At 46.5% G+C, this 13,940-nt stretch overlaps 1 protein-coding gene across 1 annotated transcript in view; it reads left to right on the top strand.

The window, feature by feature from the left end:
• LOC144823337 (NXPE family member 4-like) overlaps positions 1–13,356 on the top strand; it is a 158,061-nt gene extending 144,705 nt beyond the window's left edge. Inside the window, exons 5-6 of the mRNA XM_078681786.1 lie at positions 8,262–8,480; positions 12,569–13,356. Coding sequence (XP_078537912.1) covers positions 8,262–8,480; positions 12,569–13,113 — 764 coding nt within the window. The 3' untranslated portion in view covers positions 13,114–13,356. The remainder of the gene's footprint in view (positions 1–8,261; positions 8,481–12,568) is intronic.
• The last annotated feature ends 584 nt before the right edge of the window (positions 13,357–13,940 follow it).

The raw sequence follows: 13,940 nt of genomic DNA, 5'->3' as shown, positions 1-13,940 counted from the left end.
TAGGGGCAGTACCTGTAATGATTGCTCCCTCTTCAACATGAGCGGCCCGGGGCGACTTACTGCTTGTAACATCATTTTTCCCTACTGCTCGATGTATACCTTGGAATTTAGTTGGATAGGCAGTAGTGGTCATGGAAGAAGGCCCATGTTGTTGACAAGGGGCACACGAATTGGTGTTTAAAGCAGTGGTTAAATTTAAAATTAAATCTTTCATGCCCTCTATCTTGTCTCTCAATAAAGAGACTAAGTTAACCAGATCACTGATAGTGCCACCAATTACAGCTTGTGAAGGGGAGCTATTAATGCCACAACTAAGGGTTTTTCCTTCTGGCTCCTGTTAAATCTCTGCCAGAACTGTAAACCTGTTAGTACATATGATTGGATCATTGGCAGTGATAGATACAATCTGGGGGTTTGACACACTCATATCACTTAGGAGCGAGTTTACACTTTCACCCATTGGACGGCTGTCTTGTCCAGACGGATTTAAAACGGCCGCCCTTTGCTTGACACTGGCTCGGAACATTTCAGGAATTGTAATTGATGGACCAACCACCTCTTGTTCAATGGGATTTGGATCCCCTACCACCCTCGCCACCTCAACGGTCTGTGAGAGCCTCACATCAGCAGATAAAATGTCTTGGCAGTCCTCAATGATAGTATCGATATTATCCATTATGCAGTTCAACCCCGCATGCTTAGGTGGTGCCTTTGATTTCTTCTTTTTGTTCCGTTTTTGGCGTTTAGCTGCCTCTATAGCCCCCCCCTTCCTTCCATGGATTTGCGCTTGCCCATTTCCACTCACAGCAAGAAAATAATTAAATCCACACAGCTAGGTGATTGTCAATTGCAACACGCACTAAACCTCTGGTATCGAAGTATCACGCCCAGCTTCCATACCAATGGCCAGACAGAGGGGGCGAGGAAGATGAAAAGAGTTGTTGCCCGCCACGTCCTCTACAGTCCACGGACGGCCACAGACGGCCCGCCCTTTGCCCGGGTTTCGCCCGCGCGCGTCCCGCGCTGCGGGGGGATAGGCAGCGCTATGTGGCGCGGTGGAAATGCCTCCCCCCTCACTCGCAGCAGCTGTTGGTGCGCCGGGGCTCCTGGAACACGTAGTCTCTGCCCCACTGCACTTGCAGGCTCGTTGGCTCTCGGGTCAAAGAGGTGCTTGCAGGAGGCTTGGTGACAGCTGCGGGGGTCCAAAGAAGGAAGAAAGAAACCCCCGGGACTCCGGTCCCTCCAGGGAGGATGCAGCAGGCAGAGAGAAACTGCAGGCAGGGATTGAATCGCCGGCACGTAGTTCCTTTGATTCGCTGCCATCAGATGTCAGCGAATCAAAGGAACTACGTGCTGGCGATTCAATCCCTTCACTACTAGGAAGCGGATTATAAGGCCAGTGTGCCCCATCCTAACAGGCGATTCACGACGACCTGTTAAATTCTGGACTGTCGTGTAACACAACACTGTCTTGATAAAGACCCGCCGCGACCTCAGACATAGGCGCAGAAGTGTCGAAACGTCGACATCCTGCAAAGGCCCATTACTTCTAGGATTTTGCACAAACTTAAAGAAACTTTGTGAATCTCTAGACACCCATCAGTACATGGCCTCTGACAAAGAAAAGAGAATTGTATATATATGTATAGACTTATTGTATATATTTTGATTCTTCATTGTACATATTACCTCACCACGTGACCACTATTCACCATTGTCACTATTTTTGCACTTTATCAGTCGTTGTATGAATTGCTTGAAATATTTATTGAATTAATTCAATTCCGATAAATACAAAAATACAACGAATAAGACACTGGGCCTATTTTCATTAATTGCGAGGTTCCAGAATTGTGTTGTCTAATTAGTCATGTTTCTCACCCGACAGAACCATTTTTATATGAATCATTAATTACCCAGGTTCTGAGGGACACAGGGTCACCCCTTTTTCTTCCATTATTGCCTTTCTTTACCTGCCCTTATCCTCACCTACCTCGGACCCACCCCAGCACTAGTGACAGCAGTATGTACCCAGCTAAGATGGAGCTCAGATTCATTGCCCCATGGCACCAATTGCCGCGTCTCCTCTCCTCTGAAGGTAATAAGTGTGTGCCAATGGCGCACTGCTGATCCCCCATATTGTGTAGTTCTCTGTTGCTCTACCTCCGTGTTTGTGCTATAAGCACCCACACAAAAGGGAAAGATATCCTTTGAGGTTTTCGAGGGGGGTCAAAATCTCGGTAAGAAGAGTTGTGTGTATTTCTTTTGGATTTTTTGCGAGTGCATATTAAGTTAAATGCATGTGACAGTAGATGGCGCTGTTGCTGCATTCTCGGAGTGACCAATTGCGAGTTTCTCATCGGCTGAAATTAACTTTTTATGCAAGGAGTTTTTTGTTCTCCCCGGATTAACTGGCAGGGCTTTTTATGGGCCAGTCTCTGGCCCTGAAGAGGGTGATACTTCTTTACCAGTACAGATCAAGCAGGTTGCTGTATCAGTACCCGCCCCCCCCCCCCCCACCCCTTCCCCCGTAGGTCCTGTTGATGATGATACCAGATATCTCCCCTCCACTAATAGACCTAATGTCTAAGCCTTAACTTTGTCTATTTTGAACTAATGCAATTATTGATTCCTGGTTATGGGGAGCATCTTGCACAGTGGCGTCTTTGTATGTGGGATGCAAAGTAATAGTGGAGCATCCCTACCTTTAAGAAAAAATAAATAAATGAAAGCCTAAACTACAAAATATATCAGATTCACAAAATCTTTGATGCTTAGTGAGTTTAATATTTTTAAATCGCCTTACCACTTCCCTCCCAGCCTCAAATTGCTTCATCGAATGCAGACCACACTCATTACTGGTGTTCCCACTCCACATTCTTGCCTCTCAAGCAGAACTGTGGACGTGTCATCCATGACACCTGCATAGTATGCAGCTATAGGGCTCCCTGCCCCCGTGATAGGAGGATAAAAAGGGGAGGGAGCGTGTCGCTCCGAGATTTTTGCCAGACTGGGGGAATTACAGGGACTGGTCCAGTCTGCAGCATCTCCATCCTTCCTTTCAAGGCTCCCTCTCAGAACCTATAGCAGCGTTCATCCCAGTGCTGCAAAAAGTGTTTTCCGCTCCCTTCGGAATGCAGCCCCCATACAACAGGCATGCTTTATGCTGAGTGCCATCTGCACACCGTTACAGGCGCGGTGCGTCCATTGGGGCATGGGGGCATAGCCCCCCCGCCCGCCTGCAGCCGCCCGCAGCTCCTGGCCTCGGCATTAAGTAAACTGAATCAGTTCAGTTTACTTAAGTTCACAGTAAAGACGCCAAGGCGGGAGAACTGACATTCCAATCATGTCAGAGTCTGAAGGGGGTGGGCGGGGTGGCGTCATGTTGACTAACATGATGATGTCATGTCACCAGGGCAAGCAACACAGGTGCGCATGCGTGGGGACGGAGGGTGAATTTTTTACCCATGCCCGCTCATGCGCACTTGCGTTTGTACTTTTTTGCGCATGCCCATTAGGAGCCCTTTGGGCTCCTAATGGGCGTGCTAGGGGCGAAGAGAAACCTGTGCCCGCAGCACCAGGATTGGCTGCGAGGGGCTGCCAGTCCCCATTCGTGACGTAAGGCGCCAAGGGGTCGAGGAGCAGGGTGGCGAGGACCTGGACCGGCGGTGACTGAGGTAAGTTTTTTAAAAATGTATTTAATATTCAGGGGCGGCTGGTGACATTTGAAAGTGGTGCGGCATAAACTAATTTGCATATTGCACCGCAGCGAGCGAGCGCAGCCCAAACCACCTTGCATCCATCCATACATCATTCATGCATCCACCCATCCATCCACCCACCCACCCATCCTGCATCCATACATCATTCATTCATGCATCCACCCATCCATCCACCCTGCATCCATCCTGCATCCATCATTCATTCATGCATCCACCCATCCATCCATCCTGCATCCATCATTCATTCATGCATCCACCCATCCACCCATCCTGCATCCATCCTGCATCCATCATTCATTCATGCATCCACCCATCCATCCATCCACCCACCCATCCATCCATCCACCCATCCATCCATCCATCCATCCTGCATCCATCCGGCATCCATCCATCATTCATTCATTCGCCCCAATGGACGCACCACGCCTGCTCCACTCTCCCTCCAGTCTCTCTCTCTCCATCTTCAAGTCTCAGCCTCTCTCTCTCTTCCACCTCCGAGGCCCCGCACCCTCTCAGTCTCTCTCCTCTCCACCCTCAAGCCTCTGCCCTCCTCAGTCTGCCTCCCTCCTCCTCTTCCAACTTATCGCAAGAATGTATTTTTCATGCTGCTGTTGAAATCTGCAGTCTGTCTGAGACCGTATTCGTGGATTGGCGCACATGCACCAGTGAAATATGTTCACCCCTAGGGTTTTTCTCCGAAACTTGGCGTAGCATACTTGCAACTTTTGGACACTAAAAAGGCTAACACGAGTGTCCTGCTGAAATAATGTTAACATCAATTAGGAGCGATTTGAAGCTTTGACAATTTACGGCACATGAAATGCCTCTATCACTGTAAAATGAGGCATTAGTACGATTGATAAACTGGTTAGACAATGGTATGATAATACGCCATGTTTTTGGACTATAAGGCACAGCGTTTCTTTAAAGTACTTTATTTTTTAATAATTTTAAATGCTTTGATTATTTTGCGCTCTCTAGCCCACAACTCCGCTCTTTCCATTAGCCCCCTCCCTGTCTAATGTAGCCAGCAGAGATCTGCGTTGCCGCCGGTTTAGATTAGGCTATGTTTCGCTGGGCAGTCCGTTCAACAATGGTATATTCCAGTGAGGCTGGAACTCCTTACCTATTCTTTACATTTCAAGCACAAAGTACGAGGACGGATAGCTTCAATTTCCTCCCGCGCGCAGACCGGGAGATAATAAGAGAGAATGCCTGGTGTCAGCTGGAGCATTGTGCATAATGATTGGCCGCCACAGTCGCGGCTCGCGGGGGGGGGGGGAGGGTGGAGGGGGGGTTGGCATGGGGGTAGGTGGCACATGGCAGGGGGGGTTGAATTAAATATTAAATACATTTAAAAAAAACGTACCTCAGTCACCGCCGGTCCAGGTCCTCGCCACCCTGCTCCTCGACCCCTTGGCGCCTTACGTCACAAATGGGGACTGGCAGCCCCTCGCAGCCAATCCTGGCGCTGCGGGCACAGGTTTCTCTTCGCCCCTAGCACGCCCATTAGGAGCCCAAAGGGCTCCTAATGGGCATGCGCAAAAAAGTACAAACGCAAGTGTGCATGAGCGGGCATGGGTAAAAAATTCACCCTCCGTCCCCACTCATGCGCACTTGTGTTGCTTGCCCTGGTGACATGACATCATCATGTCAGTCAACATGACGCCACCCCGCCCACCCCCTATAGACTCTGAAGGGGGTGGGCGATGTGATGTCATGCTGACTGACATGATTGGAATGTCAGTTCTCCCGCCTTGGCGTCTTTACTGTGAACTTAAGCAAACTGAACTGATTCAGTTTACTTAATGCCGAGGCCAGAAGCTGCGGGCGGGGGGGCTACGCCCCCATGCCCCAATGGACGCACCGCGCCTGTTAATATTTATTTCAACCCCCCCCCCGCCATGTGCCACCTACCCCCGCGCCAACCCCCCACCCGAGCCGCGACTGTGGCGGCCAATCATTATGCACAATGCTCCAGCTGACACCAGGCATTCTCTCTTATTATCTCCCGGTCTGCGCGCGGGAGGAAATTGAAGCTATCCATCCTCGTACTTTGTGCTTGAAATGTAAAGAATAGGTAAAGAGTTCCAGCCTCACTGGAATATACCATTGTTGAACGGACTGCCCAGCGAAACATAGCCTAATCTAAACCGGCGGCAACGCAGATCTCTACTGGCTACATTAGACAGGGAGGGGGCTAATGGAAAGAGCGGAGTTGTGGGCTAGAGAGCGCAAAATAATCAAAGCATTTAAAATTATTAAAAAATAAAGTACTTTAAAGAAACGCTGTGCCTTATAGTCCAAAAACATGGCGTATTATCATACCATTGTCTAACCTGTTTATCAATCGTACTAATGCCTCATTTTACAGTGATAGAGGCATTTCATGTGCTGTAAATTGGCAAAGCTTCAAATCGCTCCTAATTGATGTTAACATTATTTCAGCAGGACACTCGTGTTAGCCTTTTTAGTGTCCAAAAGTTGCCAGTATGCTACGCCAAGTTTCGGAGAAAAACCCTAGCCACAGCAGCATTAAAAATACATTCTTGCGATAAGTTGGAAGAGGAGGAGGGAGGCAGACTGAGGAGGGCAGAGGCTTGAGGGTGGAGAGGGGAGAGACTGAGAGGGTGCGGGGCCTCGGAGGTGGAAGAGAGAGAGAGGCTGAGACTTGAAGATGGAGGGAGAGAGACTGGAGGGAGAGTGGAGCAGGCGCGGTGCGTCCATTGGGGCGAATAAATGAATGATGGATGGATGCAGGATGGATGCAGGATGGATGGGTGGATGGATGGATGGGTGGATGCATGAATGATGTATGGATGCAGGATGGGTGGGTGGGTGGATGGATGGGTGGATGGATGGATGGGTGGATGCATGAATGAATGATGGATGCAGGATGGATGCAGGATGGGTGGATGGATGGATGGGTGGATGCATGAATGAATGATGGATGCAGGATGGATGGATCGATGGGTGGATGCATGAATGAATGATGGATGCAGGGTGGATGGATGGATGGGTGGATGCATGAATGAATGATGTATGGATGCAGGATGGGTGGGTGGGTGGGTGGATGGATGGGTGGATGCATGAATGATGTATGGATGGATGCAAGGTGGTTTGGGCTCGCTCGCTGCGCTCGCTCGCTGCGGTGCAATATGCAAATTAGTTTATGCCGCACCACTTTCAAATGTCACCAGCCGCCCCTGCCGTTGGAGTGTCCTAAAGGGTATTCTAGCAGTGCCCAATGGGCTGGTCTGACCAGTCAGTGTGTGGGTTGTTTTTGTGGCTGTGTGTGGTCTAGTTTTGCTCTGGTGGTTTGGTTTTGCAGTTGTAAGTAGGCAGCTTTTGTGATCATCTTTATATAGTGAGTGGGGGCAGTAGCAGATAGAACTGCTCAGGCAACAGTAGGTTGCATTGGGAACACAATGCAGGATAACACTGAAGGAGCTGCATCATGAACTACAGGGTGCTAATTTGAAAACATAGCCACTGCCACGTTTGGCCAGCGGCCAAGCCTTGGAATACTCTTTCTCCATCTATTTCCTGTGTAGAGCTACATCTTCCTTTTCGAAAGGCCTGGAGGATCTGGCTTTTTGCCTTGTGAACATGACCCGTGAAGATTCTTTGCTCCTATCAGATAGTTGAACTGTTTGCAGCACCTTGATGCCTTCGGGTATTTGTTCGTGTTACATAAATTGATTCATTCACATGACCTACAATGTCTGCTGCACACACTCTTACCCAAGTTAAGTCTCTCCAAGTTCTATTGTGCATCTAGCCATATGAGCACTAAAGGCTTCACAAATGAATGACCACTGCCAAATTTCCCTTGAAACGTGAGCATTGGCCAATTGGCTGTGTAGGAAGTTCCTGCGTTTTTTGTTACAGAGCCATACACATGGGGGCATACTGGCGAAGTGACTGTGGGAGCTTTCCAACTGATGGCCACCGTTTGCTCTGGTTTATAAAGGGGGGGAGAGTGATATTATTTTGGTGATCCCTGGTCTATTTTCTGTTCCAGTCCTCCTGTAAAGCACCACGATGGCACTTGGAAATATAGCTAGTATATGCAAAGTCACCTAAAAAGATCAACTTCAATTACAGGGGTGTTTTTGGACAGGACAAGTCTGTTTTAAAGCCCAAAACCTTGAGTACAACCACAATCAGAAACCTTAGTGACACGTGCCTTGAATTGAAAAGTTCTAGTGGATTGAGAGTGGAACCAAAGATAGAAAACTTAGTGGAAATCAGTCATAGTCAAGTGCTGTCACTAAAAGAGAATTCAGTGATAGAAGTGAACCCGTGACTATCTTAGCCACTCCATTGCACTAAAACAGCGCCACATTTTTCAGTGCCAATATCTTGTAGCTGAGAGACATCCAGATGTAAAATGAAATCTAATGAGCTAGTAACTGTCAGAAAGTAGATCTTCTTTTGGGGACTCAAACCTTGATGGCTAAAACCATGTTGAAAAAGACGGCTTCTATTATCAGAACATACACAACGCATGCTAAAGTCAACTCCTTACTTTTCCAGGGCCAGATCGAAAGGTGAAAGAAAAGTGCAAGATTGGTACAATACCCCCCTTCCCGGGTGGCTACTTCTATAAGAACACTTGGAACCCAGTTTCCTGTGCAATGACATCCTTTGAATCTGCAGAACAAATTAAAACCTGCCTGCAAGGAAAAAAGGTGTTTCTCATCGGAGACTCCACGCTTCGCCAGTTCATTAAACACTTTGCGGAAACCATACAAAGTAAGACATTTTCCTATGAATACGTTTTTTTAAATGATATAGTTACAAATGGTGCTAGCAACAAGATCCAGTTTTGCACAAGACAAAATTCCTGGCACAAAGGAATCCAGATTTCCGGAGGACTGGTTATGATTATGGGGATGTGAATTTTATTATATGGTAGGTTGTGATCATGGAGAGTTGATGATGATGGAGAGTTGGGTTGGGTCATGGTGGGTGAGGTATGATCATGGAAGGTCAAGAATGATTGTGTATGTTTTTGTTCGGATATATTCACGTAGTATCTTGTATGATCATTTGAGGGTCAGACATGATCACAGAGAGTCAGACATGATAACAGAGAGTGGGGAACAGGGCTTTAAGTGCAGGGCCGTACTGGCCGTAGCGGGCATCGGGTATTTTCCGGGTGGGCCGCCAGGGCTGGGGGCCGGTTTTGGGCTCCTGGGGGCCGATTTTGTTACAGGGCCATCAGCCGCTGTAACGAAATCGGCTGAAACCGGCTGTGGCAAACAGCTCGCCGCACCTCCAACCCCCGGGGGCGGGGGGGGGGGGCGTCGGGGGGCAGCCAAGCACTTTGCCAGGATTGGTTTTGGTTCCCAGTCCGGCCCAGTTTAAGTGAGGCATGATTATGTTGAGATACCTTCATGTAGTTTCTGGAATGGTCATTTGAGGGTCAAACATGATCACAGACAGTGGGGAACAGGGCTTTAAGTGGGGCATGGTCTCAGACCCGGCAGTAATTAAAAACTGACTTTCAAACAGCTCCTTACCGCCACCCTATATTGAGGTAATCCATGGCAGCAATGCAGCGCCAATGAGTATGTTTCATGTTTCACTTCATCTTGCATTCCCTAAAAGTATTTCCTTTTTCTAGATGACGTGTTTCTGTAATTGTATTTTCCACGCGACATGTGAATCTTGTGCAGTGCATGCTGGTGAAATGAGTTCCTGTAATTGTTTGGGTGATTTCAGGTTGTGACTGGGTGTATATGGTTGGGCAAGATTGTAAGCTCGGAACTTAAGACTGAAAGCAGTGCGAGTTTGTCACAGTGCTTGTCAGTGTGGCATACCTTCAGGGGCAACAAGCGCTATGTAAATGCAAAACGTTTTTCCCAGTTTTATCCGTCCGCTATCCTTCTCAATCCAAATAACTGACTAATATCCACCACTCAAATTACTTTCATATTTCACTATACTAATTCATCACTAATCCTTTATGGGTTCCGGAGTAGCGTGCTACTTGCCAAAAAAGCACCTCAACACCCCATCAGGGGTGGTAATCTCTATATAAATGAAAGCCTTTTTCCCTCTTCTACCCCTCCGCTATACTTGTGAATCCAAATAACTGACTAACCTATCCACCACTCAAATTACTTTCATATATCACTATACTAACTCACCACTAATCCTTTATGGGTTCCAGAGTAGCGTGCCAAAAAAGCACCTCAACACCCCATCAGGGGTGGTAATCTCTATATAAATGAAAGCCTTTTTCCCTCTTCTACCCCTCCGCTATACTTGTGAATCCAAATAACTGACTAACCTATCCACCACTCAAATTACTTTCATATTTCACTATACTAGTTCAACACTAATCCTTTATGGGTTCTGGAGTAGCATGGTACTCGCCGAAAATCACTTCAATGCCTCGTCAGGGTTAGTAAGCGCTATATAAATGCAATTACAATACAATTACAATACAATAAAGATGCTCACACTATATGATTATACAGTCCTTGTTGTCTCTGCAGACCGCATAGAGCACTAGTTACATATGTGACAATCGTATCACCATTTTACATGGACAAGGTACAGAGCTGTCAAAATAGGGATGGCACCCAAGAAAAAGAAATGCTGTGTTTACAGGTGAGGAGAGAAAAGGAGAGTGTGTCTGAGAGAGACAGAAGGAGGTCATGGTGACCTGGAGCTGATGCAAGAAAATATGTGCAGATAGAAAAAAACAGCAACAAAGAGGCAAACATGGGAGTTATGCAGATGAAAGTTTTCGGAAATATGTTGGGAGAAAAGGGGTGACAGTGATTAACAGAGTAAGATATTGCAGGGGAAAGTGGTGTGAAGGGGAGAAATGAAGTGACTGAGACACTCCAAAGGCCATTACCCCTTCCACATACATTTGTAATGTTTATTTATTTGTCATATTTACATTTTTTAAACATTTTCAATTCTAATTGTCCACAATGAAATTGTTGGTAATCATGTCTCTAATACTGCTAAAAAGCATTGGCAAAGGCAATCAGTCTGGCTTGTTTTAAGTGAATGTTTGTTTGTGTGACTTATCTGGGCACAGTAAAAGAGAATTTAGAGAGGCACAAAAGTAGTAGTCAGGTGGCAAGCGGAGAAGTAGATAATCTTACATGTCACAAAATCAATCAGAGAGCAAGGGTATGTAGGGCGCGTCCTGTCCCCAAGGGTAATATGTAGAAAACAATGTGGACTAGCCCACTATGTATCTGTGATTCTCTTAGTCACTCGTATTGGTGGCCTAGAAACTGGACCCATTGGGTGTTGTTAAAAGACCCCTCACACACCAACCTGGTTGGTGTCATGCTTCATCATCGGGGTCCCAACCAGACGGCCGAGTGCCACCTGGTTGTGCTTCGACACCTGACTACAGCGGAGCGGGTGTGGTGCAACAATGTGATGTGAGTGAAGGTGAACTAATAAAAAATACCTCTGGGAAATCTTACCTAATGTTTTAATATTGGCGGCCCAGGGTATTGGTTAACACTATGTGTGATGCAACTACTAAAATAACGTTATTCCTATGAGTTGGCTTAAGTGTGGCGGTCTACATGTTTCAGTCCCATCTAGGTATTTTACGGGACTTTCTTCAGGACCAATAAGTGAACAGTGAGTGGCAAAATAAGGTGCCACATGAAACAGTGTAATTCCTACACACTTGCTAAGGTGTGTGGAATAAAGGAGAAGGATAAGTGTCAACGTACTTAAAGGTTGCAAAAAAATTCAATGCTACAACAGTTTTTTGGCAGATATGGGGCATGGGGAAGAGGCACTTCAGTTGGCCGATTTGGTATTGCTGTGTCCTCTGCGGGAGAACCTAGATCGGGTCCCTCGGCGTCTTATGCTGCGGGACCCTTTTGATCTTACATCATTTGTTTTAAGCCACAGTTTTATTTATATTAGCCACACCCTCTGAAAATGATTCCTGGTTATGCTTTCATTGGCCACACCTCGTTTAGAGACCCCACCCCCATTCCCATCTCCCCACCCCACCTTTTTCATCCCATGTAAGGCACTGCTCAGGAATGATCAGGGATAGTGGAGTATGATCATGAGAGGGTTCAGTAAGATCACTGATATTGAAATGTGGTTTTCTGGTGTCCAGTATGAATACAGAGGGTCATTTATGATATTGTGAGTGTTGAGTATGATCATGATGGGCCATCTATGAATATGGGTTACTGGTCATCACCATATACTAGGTTCCTGCTTGTGACAGTTGCCCTTTGAGTGTCAACAGTAGAGTGATGCGTGAATCTAACGTCTCCAACAAAACACGTATCAGGATCTGTGCCACATATCAAAAGAGCCGTACCTATTAATCACAAAAACACTACTCGTAAGTGTGTAGTATTCAGTGCACTTCAGTTTGGTCTACGTAACACTATAATTGTGGTGGAAAATAAATGATGCAGTTTTCAAACAATGCTTTCCTTGTTCTACCTTGAGCTAGGAGTGCACCATTATTAATAGTGCTATCTAGTAAACAAAGCAATGTTTATTTTAGACACAGGTTGTGGACAATGGACACACGCATCCCGTTAAGTGATGTAGTTATTGAGGACAGAACTATCCAAAGCAGTTCGTTGACTCAGGAACCTCCCGCAGAGGACTGTACGCCTGAATCCGTCTTGGAAACGATTTACTAAGATCAGACACCTGGACTGGGCTAAAAATAGTCTCAGGCCCTTAAAACGTAACGACAGATGGATTCTAAAATATTGTTCTGTCATTTTATGTTCAAATATATTTTCAGAACTTTAATCAATTTTAGTAACAAAATGAATAATTTGTGTTTTCCTTTTTTGTTTCTCCTTTCCCATAAGTCGTGGAATACTTCAGCCACAATGAAACAGAAATGCAATCCTGGCAAAAGACCCTGCTTGCCATCAACATGGAGAGGAGCATTATGGTGCAGTGGAAGAAGCACACCGTCCCCTTTGTGAGCCTGACCTTCTACTCTGTCAAGGAGGACACCTATGCTGCACGCCAGATCGACCAGATAGGTGGCGGCGAAAACACAATCGTCATCCTGACAATGGGCCAGCACTTCCGGCCCTTCCCCCTCCATCTTTTTATCCGGACAGCCATCAATGTCCGGCAGGCGATCCAGCGCCTGTTCTACAGGAGTCCGCGGACCACTGTCATCATCAAAGAAGAGAACGCAAGGGACATGGAGATAAACCAGGAACGCTTCAGCGACTTTCATGGCCATGTGCAGTATCTTATTCTCAGGAACATTTTCCGAGGTCTGAATGTTGGCTTTGTAGATGCGCTGGACATGACTATTTCTTCAGCTACCAACAATATTCACCCCCCTTTGGAGGTCCTGCAGAACTTGATCAGCATGTCCCTAACATATGCCTGTTGACAAACAAACTAATGCTTTGGGTGCAAAATACGCATTCAGAGTGCACAGAGGCTAAATACAGGGGCAGGGGCACAGCGCCACCTGCTAGTCACGGTAGTACTGTAATGAGGGGTTTGTGTCATTTAAATATGCAAATTTAAAGGAAATGTACCGTCAACATTGCGTGGAAATGGTACAATATTTGAGGAAACCAAAGAGCAGAGTCTGTTATTTCTATATAAATGCTGCCGCCAATATGGAGAACAGTTGTACCAGTGACTCGCTTTTAAGGGAACGGGGGACAAGGTGCAATGCAGCGTGAGATCCTTTGTGAAGAGTGCAATAGTAACACTGGTCCCAAACAACAACAAGCATCTACAATGCAATAGGTCTTGCATTACCACGAGTTTGAGCTATTGGCATTGTAAATGACAATGCCTTTTATTTATGTTTTGGTTTTTAAAACATAAGTAAAAGGCGTTCTCATTTACAATGCCCATAACTTAAACTCTTGAAAATGCGAGACCTATTGCTTTCCAAATGCTTGAAGGCATCGCTGAGTTGCCCCCTTCTGTCTCTAATGGCCCCTGAGGAGCTCCCTCTTTGCTACGAGTAACAAGCCAGTGGTCACAACTGGGCGAGCGAGGCCCTCCTGCCCACCTGCAGTAAGAGAAACTCATTAAAGAAAATAGTGCTTACAGACTAAAGAAGACGTACAGTGAAACAACAAATTAAAAGGGCCAGTCCTCCCGGAAGGTTACAAATGAAGACAAGGCGGTACTAAGGATGGGCTAACAAGCCGAATACCAAATCAGAAGCCAGCATTTAAGAAGGACAATGACAAGCCA

The sequence above is a fragment of the Lissotriton helveticus genome, chromosome 3_1 (genome assembly GCF_964261635.1).
Source record: "Lissotriton helveticus chromosome 3_1, aLisHel1.1, whole genome shotgun sequence".
NCBI lineage: Eukaryota > Metazoa > Chordata > Amphibia > Caudata > Salamandridae > Lissotriton > Lissotriton helveticus.
This window is presented reverse-complemented; position numbering and strand designations above follow the sequence as displayed.